At 44.6% G+C, this 13,438-nt stretch overlaps 1 protein-coding gene across 1 annotated transcript in view; it reads left to right on the top strand.

The window, feature by feature from the left end:
• The window catches only part of LOC104491270 (ephrin type-A receptor 5-like), a gene marked incomplete at its 5' end in the record, with an annotated part of 101,183 nt that extends 88,937 nt beyond the window's left edge, over nt 1–12,246 (top strand). Inside the window, 3 exons of the mRNA XM_010133655.1 lie at nt 4,806–4,961; nt 10,597–10,932; nt 12,119–12,246. Coding sequence (XP_010131957.1) covers nt 4,806–4,961; nt 10,597–10,932; nt 12,119–12,246 — 620 coding nt within the window. The remainder of the gene's footprint in view (nt 1–4,805; nt 4,962–10,596; nt 10,933–12,118) is intronic.
• Between the last annotated feature and the right edge of the window lie 1,192 nt (nt 12,247–13,438).

The raw sequence follows: 13,438 nt of genomic DNA, 5'->3' as shown, positions 1-13,438 counted from the left end.
CACCCCTCCCCCCTCCCCCGCCCCGCCACTCACTGTTTCTAGTACTGATAGAGCACGGAAAGTTCAGCATGTCATTTGAAGAAGCCAGTTTTCATTGTAAGAGGACCAGTGATTCCTCCTACACCCAGTTTCTATGAGCAGGGCTCTTGTGGGCTCCTGTCTGTAAGCTACAAAGCCCGTTTCTAATCCAATCACTGCCAGTTTAAGGGATCAGCTCACATCATTGCTATCCTGAGAGGCCCTTGCTGCTGTCCTTCATTGCAGCCATCTCTCTCTGCCCATCCTGACGAGTGCAAGCAAGAGGCTGCACTGTTGTTAATGTTCCGTGCTCACATTTTGTGGTTGCTGCTAAAATTAAAAAGAGTGAAATTAATTTGCTAATAATGGATGTGCTACTAACAGAAACACATCCTGCTTGTACCTAACACCGGCAGGTTGTTTATGGCATATTTGCTGTGTCTAAAAATACTTTTTTTTTCTAGCAACCAATTTCATTTAAACGTTATTTTCACACATCAGTGGCTGTTAATCAGTTAAGGAGTTATCAGTTTTAATAATAGGAAGAAAGTAGCAGATCTCATCAACAGCTAAAAATTTCATTTCTTTTCTGCTAGCTTGCAGCAGATTATGGGGAGTCTTAGGCTCTTATTTCTCCTCCTTTTCCTACCCCCTTGAAAAGAGAGATAGTACCATTGCATGCGTGACCATACTGTGCTAGTTCTACGTACCTTTTCAAGAGCTGTTGAATTAGGAATACTGAGATAAAAACATAAGAAGACCGAAATAAGATTTAATTAGAAATTAAACCCCGGACACCCGTGTGATTTTAAATAAATCCACGTATACTTCATTAAGAGATTGTAAGGCGGACTGCCAGAAGAGGAATGGTAAGATAAAGTCTAAAACCCAGTGTATTTGCAAGGTAAGCTGTTTGTGGGCCTGTTCTGCTCTGAATCCAATTTCCAGAATATCTGAGACATTGCTTCCAGTGGCAGGAAAAAGAAACAGTCCCAGCCCCTGCTCTTGGCAGTTGACTTCAGCCAAGCCCGTGCCCGTCCGGCTGCTGTGATATCTGCTCTGCAGTGTGGAGGCATAAGATATTCCTGGGTCACCTTTTGTCTAACAACATCCGTTTTATCGTAGCATCCCTGTTCATTACAGGATTGCTGCTTGAACCACCTCACCAGCTGTCCTCTCCTTTGTGTCATGTACAAAGCAAACATAGGAAATGGTACAGGAAAAAAAGCTTTAAAGTAGGTATTAGTTCTGCCTCAAACACCCATGCAGCTACAGCTGCTTCTGCTCCTGAGCACCATAGTACAAGTCTGGTTTCTAGGAGGAGCTGTCCCCAAGCTGCTGGTCACAGGAGGCTGGAAGACTGTGCTCGGGGAGCCCTGCCAATCCCCCTCTGTCCTCCACAAAGCGTCTGCTGCAGTGGTGTGGACTTGGCATGCCACCACTTGCTGTGGTAGTTCTTGCATTTTTTAAAAGTTTTCTGTCCTCGCTTTTTTTAAGAGGAAACGGCTTAAGATGGCAGCAGGGGAGGTTTAGATTGGACAGCAGGAAAAATGTCTTCACCAAAAGGGTTGTTAAGCATTGGAGCAGGCTGCCCAGGAAAGTGATTGGGTCACCATCCCCGAAGGTATTTAAAAGACGTGTAGATGTGGTGCTGAGGGACGTGGTTTAGTGGTTCCACAAAGCGTCTGCTGCAGTGGTGTGGACTTGGCATGCCACCACTTGCTGTGGTAGTTCTTGCATTTTTTAAAAGTTTTCTGTCCTCGCTTTTTTTAAGAGGAAACGGCTTAAGATGGCAGCAGGGGAGGTTTAGATTGGACAGCAGGAAAAATGTCTTCACCAAAAGGGTTGTTAAGCATTGGAGCAGGCTGCCCAGGAAAGTGATTGGGTCACCATCCCCGAAGGTATTTAAAAGACGTGTAGATGTGGTGCTGAGGGACGTGGTTTAGTGGTGGACTTGGCAATGCTGAGTTAATGGTTGTAGTCAATGATCTTAAAGTTCTTTTCCAACCTGAACAGTTCTGTGATTTTGTGACGGCCTGTGCCTGAGTTCTTCCTTTCCAGTCAACAACACAAGAGTATCTCACTTAGTTTTTTTGAGGACTCATGTTGAAATCTTCAGTATTATTTAAACTTCTTGAATTTTCCTCCTTATATCTTTTGGATAGAGAAGGGACTTGCCTGACCCATGGGTGTCTGCAGATTATGCAGAAATTGGTCCAGTTCAGTTTTATTTCACATCCCTCATTAAAACATGGGTTATTGGCTGTTGTACATCTGTTGGCTTCGTACTTACTCATGAAAATCAAGCATTCTCTTTGAGCTGAGTTACGTATCATACCGTCATTAACAAGCTGCACCTCGTTGAAAATCTGTCAAGGAAAACTGACTTATTTTGCATTTGCTGCTTTGCAGAAAAGAGAAGCACGGTAAACTCTTGTGCTGTAATGATTTTCTGTCTGTCTTGATGGGACATAATGAGATAAATTCAAGTCTTTTTTTGAAGGCTAATTACATCGAGTACACACTAGATGTGGGCTGCCCTCGTTACATGTTGTGCATTTCTGTGCTTTCATTTCCCCATCTCTATTGTCTGCATGTGCAAGTGAGTTTAATTTGGCTTTGAAATACAAATTGTAGGTTAGACAGGAGCTGTTTGGTGGTCTCCTCTCCCAGAAGGCTTTCCTGAGATTGTATAACAAGCCCTTGCTGTAGGTAGGGCAGTGTTTAAGGGTGGCTGTGAAGTAAATAAAAGAACTTAACTCTGTGCCAGAAACTGAGGAACGTGCTGTAAAGCATAAGGGCAGCTCATGGCAAGCCTGATAACAGCCATCAAGAATAAAATCAGCCTTAGGTCTGTTCAGCATTTCTTCCTGGTGTATAGACACGAAGCAGGTGAACTGCGTCCTGCAGAGCTCGCAGCCTAGGTATGGAGCACTTAGCTGGATGATGAGCAGAAATGGAAATAGGGTTTTAAAAATCTGTGAATCCTTACAGTCCTACTAGTTGTCCTCTGCCTGTCTTATGGGAAAAAAATGGAGCAGGGGGAAATTTTGGAAGGAAGGGTGCCTGGCTTGGGGAGGTCAGCAGAGATGCCGGAGATGAGCATCCCCTAGAGCAGGACAGAGAGGCTGCGGGTGCATGGTGGAGATTTGGCAGCCCGTGGTGGTGGGCTTGGGAATTGCTTCAGGGTTGCATGGTGCTTGCTGCAAGAGCTTCATGGTTGGGGCAAAACTGGAGGTGGGGCCTGGGGGAGGTCTGTTGGATGCTCTTGAATCACACCCCTTTTGATACATGAGTGATCTTCATCAGCAAAGACTTACTGGTTAGCTCTAGGAGTTAGGAGTTGTTGTGCAAGTGTCTCACCTTTGGTGAAGAAGCTAGTGATGTAAAAGGGAAGATGTCAGGAGAGTTCCTCTGGTACTGCAGGAAGCTAAGCCAACTTTAGAGGTAGTTGTCCCAGCTGGTCCATCAGAGGAAAAGACATCACTAGTAAAACCCTCTACTTTATCTATTGTGAAGATGAATTCTGTCATCACTGGCTGAATTCTAGCACATGACATTTGTGCTGTGATTGTCTGGGACTTTCCTGGTGGGATAGTATTAATGCTTTTGCTGTGAGCTCATTTTCTTTGCAAGCTAATTACAACAGGGGAAGTTTGCACGCGGATGGAAAGGGCTCTGGGATTTCCAGATAACTTCTGTAGGTCTCATAGCAGATCTCTGCATCATTGATATACTGGGCAGGTTTGTTTGAGAGAATCTCTGAAGGAAGAAAAGTAGCAGCACTTCAAAGCTGCTGTAACATGTCTCCATGTCTTTGTGTCTCTGCTTTTCAAGACAAACAGAAAACGAAGTTTTCCTTCTTTGCGAACAAGAGGTTTCTAATTCTACATGTGATGATACAATTACAGAGCCAGCTGTTTTTTTCCTGTAGCTGGGGTGGATATGTGCAGACCGGTGGCTGTCACGGCTTCTGGCTGAGTGTACACACACAGGTGAAGTGCAGAGTGCTTGGCTTAGGTGAAAGAGCACTTGTTTCGGAAGGCTGGAAACAAAATGTTACTATATTCACTTCAAATTATTTAAAAAAAATAAATTCCAAGCTACCCTTAGCAATATATTGTATTTGTGGAAACAAAAATAGGTCTTGTATCAAGTCTTTATGCCTCGTCATGCGTATGTATTGGAGCTGGAAGGAATAGCCTGTATGGCAATCATGCCTGGTTCGGGCTATACCCTGAAGAGCAGTCTGTCTTATGTGGAGCGCTTTAAAATTCATCACAGGTTTTCAAGGGAAAAGGACCCTAGGGAAGCAGCCCTATCACAACATCTTAAAACTGTTGATTGTGAGACCACCACCACCACCATGTTGCTATTTGTTTGCCGAGACATTGATTTCTGGGTGTAGAACATCTTAAAATGAAAAATGAGATGTATTTTACCTGTTTTTCTAAGACTGAATGAAAAAAAAAAAAAAACACCAAAGCACAATAATGTTTTTTAAAGCAGAGCCCCAAAGATGTTACCTATGATGCATTCAACTAGGAAAGTAAATACCCAGCAAGCGAGATGCTAGGGGGAAAAAAAATAATCGTCGTCTTCTCATTCTCTTTTCATGCAGATATTTAAGTATGCACTGTCTGTTAGACTGTTTTAAAATATGCAGACCAAATAGCTTGTGAGTGTTTGTCTGTTTTCTAGCTGAAGATATGTTGGGGTTTTTTTTTGAAATGTGAAGAAACTAATTTTATGTCGGAGAGCTTAGCCTGTGGTTCTTCTTTTCACAGTATGCAGACCTGGGTTCTTCAAAGCTTCACCCCACAGTCCATCCTGCAGCAAATGTCCCCCTCACAGCTACACACTTGATGAAGCATCCACATCTTGCCTGTGTGAAGAGCACTATTTTAGGAAGGAATCAGACCCACCTACAATGGCCTGTACAAGTAAGCATGTGCTTATAGGGTTATTTTTAATCCTTTCAAGCTGTTCTTGTACTGTGACTATACATACGATCCCAATTAATGTGCTTTTACAGGCTCTGTGCTGGAGTCTGAACTAGTCTTGACACACTGTAATGTCACTGGCTTTGCGCACCGTACCCCCTGGTTACCCGAGAACAGACTTTTTGAAGCCTTTTGCTTCAAAACGTGGCATTAAGTCCTGGAAGTGCCTTTGCACCAAATGGATGCTCCGTCCGCTCGTGGGCGAACTCAGCCAGCAGCGTGGCACTCAGCCACCCGCATCAGTATGTGCATGAGTACCGGTGTAGGGCACACGTGTGGAGGAAACGATGTGTGACACTTGTTGGCAGTAGGCATAGCTAGAGTCTACATGGTCCTTAGTATCATCCCTTAGCTCATTTTCGGTAAACAAGCAGGGAGAGAACCCCACCTTTCCAATCCACCTGGAGATGGTGGTTCTTCAGGGTAGCCTCAAAACTCTGCAGTGGAAACTGCTTCTCCAAACCTGCAGCAAAAATGTGGAGCTTATCCCCTTGGTGTAGGGGGAGGGTAGTATAACAAGCAAATTGAGGTACTGGGAATCCAAGGTGAAGCTGATGGAATCAGAATCACTAATTTTGCCCGTTTTCTGCCAGCTGTACCTTGAAAATTTCTTGTTCAGTTGATGTTTTAGATACTCGGGGCCATGATTTGCATGCTGCCAGCTAGTACCACCAAGTGTAGCACAGATCACAAGTTTTTGCTGAACTGGGTCTGTCGTGCTCCGGATGTGACTTTTGTGGTGCGAAAGTCATTAAAAGGGCTGAAGAGGAGCTGAGCTACTGGGGCAGAAGCAGGCACAGCTTCCAAGGAACTTAAGTGATAGAGAAAAAAGTAGGTTTATGAGTTTGTGCACACTCAGAGGGTGGAGGGGTGACTTCCATTCTCTTTCTTTGCATCATTTTGGCATGGTAGTTGCTTTTTGTGCCTTCATCCCAGTGAATACAGATGTCTCTCTCAGCTTCTCAAGTTTGCACTTCAAAAAGAGAAAGACGGGTCTGTCCTGTTGGAGAGACCTCTCACAAAGGAAATTGCCCTCGGCAGGTCTCTGCTTGCCTGAAGGAGGCTCTCGGAGCGGAATTGGGACCTTGAACTCTGTGTTTGCTTTTCACCAGCCAAAGGAGTGTGAAGCATGTAGCTGTTGGAAGGTGTGCTGCAGGGGAGGAGAAGGCAGCCTTAGGCAACCTGGCAGTAGCTGGTGCTGTCGGATCAAAGTGGTCTGGGGATGTGAGTCATACAAGCACTTCGCTTCTCAATTGATTAAATAAATATGCAGGTGTCTTTCGGAGCAGTAACTAGGGTAGGGTTACAGCATGAAAAACTTTGATACCAGGGCTTCTTGATGTCCATTTTGCCCCTTGGCCTGACTTAAAAAACATAGATAACTGAGAGGTGATGAGGTCCAGCGTGGTACTGGGAAACGGGCAGGGAGAGGAGTACTCTGGGCTCTGAGGATGTACATAAAATCAGCTTTCCTGTGCAGGCAGAACCAAAGTCAGGAACTGATAGAGAGTTATGCCAGACTGCCAGTATCCACAGGGCATCCTGCCCACCATTGGTGGTGTTGCTCTCTGTCCCTTCTCAGGATGGAGTGGTAGACATCCAGTCTGTCCTGCTGGTGAATTAGCACAGGGAAGGAGCGGCCATCCCTGAGGAAGGGCTTTGTGCACACCTGTGTCCTGACCACTGGGCAGGATTTTCAGAGAGGCACAAGCAAGCTTGGTGACCAGCTCATGTTAAGAATTTAAATGCAAGTGCCTGCCTCTTCCAGGTTTCTGGTGCAAGTTGAATCCTGTAGGTGTAGGCTGTAATTTCTGACTATGCAAAATACTATTGGATTTTCTGTTTCTGTTTATTTGGGGGCTTTAAGCTTATTTGTTTTGGTTTGGTTTTTTTTAAGTTTCTTTGAGTGTATTAATATTTCGGTGGTTTTGTTTCCAGAGTTTTTTGTTATGAAAGCTATTTTACAGTGCAATCATGGTGCCTGAAGCTGTATTAGGATATGGCTTGGCCTGGCACTGAGTGCTTCAGAGTCAGATGAGAGGCTTAATGCTGACCAAGGCACTGCTCAGCTTCTGTCGCCGACTGTAAACTCCAATGCAGCAGCTGAGGATGTTGCAGCGTCTCTGCTGGCATTCATTCACTCTTACTACCCCAAAAGCAGAGTGGATCATCTGATCCACCGTGTGCTCCAGTCACCCTTGCTTGCCCTACGCGTACTTTCTTGGGATTTTGTTCTAATCCAGCTATACTTGTGTTGAAGGGCATGAGGAAAGCTCAAGTGCTACCCCAGCTCAGCTGCAGGGGTAGTAAATTTTGACAGGTACGGCAAACATCAGTACATAATGTAAGGAGCAACACTGATGTTTTTAAACCAGTCCAGTTAGATCTTGAAGGGAATATCTCCTTGTGAGCTGAAACAAGAGTGAGACAAGACTTGAGTCGTGAGTGGTAGGAAAATATTGCAAGCTTTTTATATGTTTTTATTATTTATTACTGCAGAAGTTAATATTCATCAGATTACCTCAACTTGAAATCTAGTTAGTTTTAGAGAAGATCCCTCATCAGCAAATGCAAAGGCCCCTTGCCAGTCAGTATAGCTGTAAAATCACATTTTCCTAATTTAAAGCAAATGCTTTTCAGTCCCAAGCTGCGTAAGTTTCCCCACCACCACCAGCATCACTTAAGAAAACTAACTGCTACACCACTGTCATCTGCTCAGTTAAGTACAGTGGGGAGAAAAAAAAGAATAAATTTTTATTTAATTTTTCCCATTCCTTAAGCATGCTTTGTAAGTAAGGATTGTTAATTTTAAAATTAGTAGTGCCATGATGCCATCTGAAATAATTATTGCCCTCAGACAAAAAAAAAATTGGTCCTGATAGGCATTTGAGAATTCTCCTAATATTATTGCGTATCTTCCAGGAAGTGACTGTGCTTTATTTCTTCTTACCTAATTAATCCTAGCTTCAGTCCCTTGCACAACTTCTCTTTAAAATGAGAGCATAGTTACACCCTTTTTTTCCTCCCTTCCATCTCTGACAAGTAACCCTGTTGGTGTTCAGAGTGTATTGGGGAAATACTTTTAATAGTATGACACATGGGGCAAGCTGAAGATTTTGTAGTATTTAGTGTAATAATCTACTCCCAATAATTTTACAGTTAACTTTATTTGGAGTGTGTACGTATATACATTAGTATCTTGAGGGTAATTTCTCTCTCGGGTTATATTTTTAAAATAATGTGTATCAGCGGACAACAGGAAAATATTGGTATCTTTGTATTCAGAAAGTATTTGCCTCTGATCGGTAACTTGTGCTGCAGAAGGGGTGAATCTTACTTGCTTAGAGTGTAAAGCAGCAAAAATAAAATATAAAAAATTCACAAAACTCATATTTTTGTCCTTGACAAAAGAAAGTTGGAAATCAAAACAGACCCTCTTAGCAGACCTAGGGGCCCCCCTCTTCCAAAGGTAAACCACAGTTTTGTTCTTTCAGCTGTCATTTATCAAAGTTTTATCCAAGTGTGGTTTCAGGATTCTTCAAGTAGGTCTTGTATATCTGTAGACTACTAAAGACCTTTCTCTAAGCCCCTGTGAGAATGCTCGTTTTATACGTTATGAAGTTCCACCGGCTTCAGAGCATTCCCACTGAAGTTGATGTTTTTAAGCCTTCAAGAGGAGCTCTTCTGTACAAAGCAAGTAAAAAGGTCTCGTGATTTTACAAAAGTAATAATTTATCCCCTGTTAAAGACACATTGTAAGTTTTTCTTGTGCTCAAGTTCTTTATTTTTTCCTAGAGTACACGTAGCAGTAAAAGGGCATTCATGCAGTGGAGGAAAAAATAGGGCAATTTAACTGGTAAAAAACGTCCCCGAGTGCAATATATATCACTCCACACAGCTCCAGTGATGATTTCATAGTTTCCATTATACCCATACCAGTATGACAGTGCAGCAAATAGTCCTGATTTGGGCTGAACCTTGTTGTCATTAGCTAAATAGCTCTGGGTCCCCGCAGTGAAGATTTGGAGTAGCTTGCTCCCCTTTCTTAGTGATCCGATATGATCACAGAACAAAACAAAGCTGATCTGCCATTTCCTAAACTAACTTAGCTTTTGTATTCAGCTGCTTTTAGCCTGAAGGAAAAAAGTATATCAGGACTATTTATTTCCTCTGGCAGTGAGTTTGTCATTGAATCAGAACAGCTCGAGTCAAAATCATGACAGTGTTTTATCAGCGTTACCAATTTTAAGACTTGAAAGAGGAATTGAAAAGGGAAATAGAGGAAAACGCTTCTGGTTTGTAAGGTTTATATTTTTGCAACCTTGCCTGGTTTAAATAACAAATCAAGTTTAATTGTTACAGTAAAACAAGAAGCCTAAGACATGCTGTTTAATTTTTATGGTTTTCTAGATGGTGAAGGTACCTGTTGGGCTGTTTTCGAGGAAGGTTTTGACAGCTTCGTTCGAACCAAAGGGGAGTGCGTTGCCTTCCCTCCTGTACATCCCTTGGAAAAATTGGAGTCTTTGCTGAATAGTTTCTGGTGGTGCCATGACTAAAATCCACCCCAGCTTGCCTTGACAAATTACCCCTTTATTCCTTGTTCATTAGCATTCCCTGAAGACATAACATGTGGATCTCTTTCATGAGATTCCTGCCTGTCCTTTCACATTGCCTTCAGGATGTATCTGCAGCTTGCCCTTCACCTCCAACACAAGCCTGTTAAGAACAAAAAGCTTGCAGCACCTTGTGCAGGTGGTAGTCTTGAAAGTGTCTCCAGGTGGCCTTTGCTTTCCCAGCCTTTCTCCAGGTGGCCTTTCCCAGCGGGTTGAAGGAAGACAGCTCGCCTTTTGCAGGAGCTCTGGTACCTCTGCAGCAGCCATTCCTCCTTGGATAGCCTTGCGAGCACCACACTGGCATTCTGAGTGGGGAGTCTTGGCAAAATAAGCAACAACAGTGTGGCTAACCAACCGTGCTAGAACTTGGCAGGGACCAAGGAGTAGCCGGAGTACTACCGTTGAGTAGCCGGATGTGGCCGTGTTTCCAGTGGCCTGTGTAGGTCGCCATCTGCCTTGGGCTGTGTGGAGCATCTCACTTAAGGGTGATTTGAATGCCCAAGCTTAGGTTTCAGTATTGCCAAATAGTTGATGGAGAGGCAGCTGCACACAGAGAAAAGATTTGGCATCTGAGTTGAGTACCTAAATAGCACGAATATCTCAGTGTGAGTCTCTTTTTCAGGACCTAGGCCAGTAATATAGGGGCCGTGGGATGAGGAAGGGGAATCTTGCCCCTGGTGAAGCCAGCAGTGACTTGGGCAGAGCAAAGATTTGCAGCTCCCTTTGCAGGAAGAGCAAGGAGAGCACCAAAGGCAGTGCCCTGGGGTGGAATGCTCTTTCTGTTGGGTTTGAGCCAGACCCTTTAAGGTGAAGTGGGAGTGCTCAAAACAAATCCCCATTTTCCCAGTTCTTCGGGTGCTGCTGCAAATGGTCCCCGTGTACTTTCTGGCACATGAGTAGTAGAGAGCAGGATGACTTATAATACTGTTTTTACCATGTGTTTTTCTTACTTTACAAACCAGGACCCCCCTCTGCTCCTCGGAGTGCCATCTCAAATGTTAACGAGACTAGTGTCTTTCTGGAATGGATTCCCCCTGCTGATACTGGTGGAAGGAAAGATGTGTCTTATTATATTGCATGCAAGAAGTGCAACTCACACTCAGGTCTGTGTGAGGCATGTGGTGGTCATGTCAGGTACCTTCCCCAGCAAACCGGCCTGAAAAACACCTCTGTCATGATGGTGGATCTGCTTGCTCATACAAACTATACCTTTGAAATTGAGGCAGTGAATGGAGTGTCCGACCAGAACCCTGGAGCCCGGCAGTTTGTGTCTGTAAATGTAACCACAAACCAGGCAGGTAAGTGGATTTTCAACCTGGGAAAATGTCTGGGGTGGGAGCCTGTGCCAGTCAGACCCAGTGCAGACCTCCCTTTGAAACGGATGGAAGTCCCCGGCATGGGGGGCTGGTCTGTGGCCTTTTCAGATCTGTGGCGGGGGGCGGGGGGGGAGTGGTGGTTGTGGTTGTGTCTCATAGGTTATAATTATTGCAGTCTTCAGCATGTTTCCTTCCAGCAGGACACACTTCTAGGATTCACGACTTTTCCCTTTTACACTAGGCTACTTGGAGATCCCTCCACTTTGCATTTAGGTGTATCCACCCACTAAACCAGAAAGAAAACAGTTTCCTCTCCTTTTGGGAAAGAGAAATTTCTAAGAGTTCATTTCAGTTCCAAATGCCAGTGGTTAAATCGTCCTAACTTTACGAACAGTTACCCTAAGAAAATTCTTTTGAGTGACTTCAGGAAATTTAATCCCTCTTCGGCACTTTGATGCTAAAGTGACTGGACTCGGTCTGGGGAGAAATGGTATGTTGTCACTGCTTCTCCAACAAGGTAGGGCTGAGATGTCATTGCATACTGTGTCCTTCTTGATTTTGCACTGTACAGGCAGGGATCCTGTAAACTCCTTTGTCCAGGGCTCAGATCTGTCTGCCCTTCCTTTGCCCAGCGATTGAAAAGAGCTGTCTCCTTGGATGCAGGTAGGGAGTTGCCGTTGTCCTGTCATTTAGAGGTGTGATGGGAGGCAGAAACATGATTACCATCAGTGCACATCAATGCACCAGGCACATCACACAGCTTCTGTAAGTCTGGAGACCTTTCTATCCTTCTCTTCTTGACCCTAATGCCCTGTGTTTTAGGGTCTCTACCTACCTGGCTCGTTTCCTTCCATTTAATTCAGGACTCCCCAGTGACACTTGTCCAGTGTGAAGCCCTTCCAGGAATGTGAGGCGGTGGCATTTGGGACGGTGAGGGCTTTGCTGCCAGATCACTGAAGCCACCCCTTGCCTTCTCCAGGAATCCTGGGATGGTATGCAGCATAACAGCTAGATGGGGATTAGCAGATCCTCACTGCAGAGCAGAAAAATGCTAGCTGGAGCAGGCTGCATTTCACTCCTGCTACCCAAATGTACATTTGTGGGTTTGGCAGCCAGCAGCAAGAGAGTGTGATGGCATTACACTTCAGATGCCTGTCCTGGTAATCAGACTGGGTTGTTAAAGCGTTGGACAAATCGTTCAGATACGTCTCAAGTGGAGATAAAGGCATGCCGGAGTTGCTGCTGATGAATGTGGCAGAAAATCTTCTGGAGGAACAGCAGTGGATGGCAGTATAGCACCTGTTGAAGGCACCTGTTTAATGCAGTTCAGCAGATGTCATGGTCCTAGTGCTGTTTGCTGTTTCCCGTTGTGAAGCCTGCTGCCAGTAACTGTTACTGGAGAAAGTATATTTTCCCAGGGGTTTGCATTAGTATTTCATTGCTGGCACTGGATTTCCCCTGAGGTACAGAGCTAAATCCACATGAACCTCAGTAAACATGGCTTCATGAGAGGAGACCGTGGCTGATCAATGCAGTCTGTGAGGAAATGGTCCTGGCTCGTGAGTTACGACCCAAGCTCCCGATAGTTGCTGCAGGATTTATCCATCTAGCCGCTTTCCTGTGCATCAGGCCAAGAATAACCCCCTTGGACAGTTATCACTTGCAGTGTCATCTTAGAAGGTCCATTATAGGAAATGGTAGACCTGTGACAAACATGGCTTATGCTAAGGTCAAGTGGGTAAGACTAGCTTCTGGTTCTTGTTCATTTCACCGTTTACCATGGTGGAGCCACAGTCAAAGGAGATACTAAGGGATCAAGCCATGAGTGTTTAATTCACCTTGTGGTGTTGAAATTGCATCTCTCTTTTCTCAGATTGATTAAACAGGAGGTGGAGTCAAACCTCTGTGTGAAGCAAGGAGTGGTGACTGGATTTTGTTGTCTCTCTGGCTGATCCTACCACTCTTTCGGGAGGAGAACCACAACTGCCTGCTGGAGCTGTAGCATCAAGTGTGCTTCCCAGTAATGTGCTCTTTCAGCACTCCCAGGGGTGATGATCAATTTGTCCATGCCAGAAATAAAGCAGCCGTAGAGGGTGACTTTGCAAATCAGACTAACTGCCAAGCATGGAAAATGGATATCTGTTTTCTTAAGGTGCTTCTAAAAAACGGCCTTTGAGGCAAGTAATGGTGGTATGCACGTGGATTGATCCATGCCTGGCCATGCCCAGGGGTGCTGGATATCTCTGAAAAAGCCTCATCTTCAGCCAGCCTCTCTCAAATAAGAGCAGGCAGGGCACATGGGGCTTCAGGGATTCTCAGCCCATTCATCTTCCCCTGAAATTGCCACCAAGAGAAGCAGCTCTGGGGCCTCATCCTTTCTCTCACACGGGTTTTCTGATGGTATGATTATATTTTCATGAGGGCTGGTGTAATGAAGTTGAGTCACTAAAGGCAGTGACACAAGGAAAACTGCAGCAGTAGGAGAAAT

Source organism: Buceros rhinoceros, unplaced genomic scaffold, assembly GCF_000710305.1.
Source record: "Buceros rhinoceros silvestris isolate BGI_N320 unplaced genomic scaffold, ASM71030v1 scaffold5063, whole genome shotgun sequence".
Classification (NCBI taxonomy): Eukaryota; Metazoa; Chordata; class Aves; order Bucerotiformes; family Bucerotidae; genus Buceros; species Buceros rhinoceros.
This window is presented reverse-complemented; position numbering and strand designations above follow the sequence as displayed.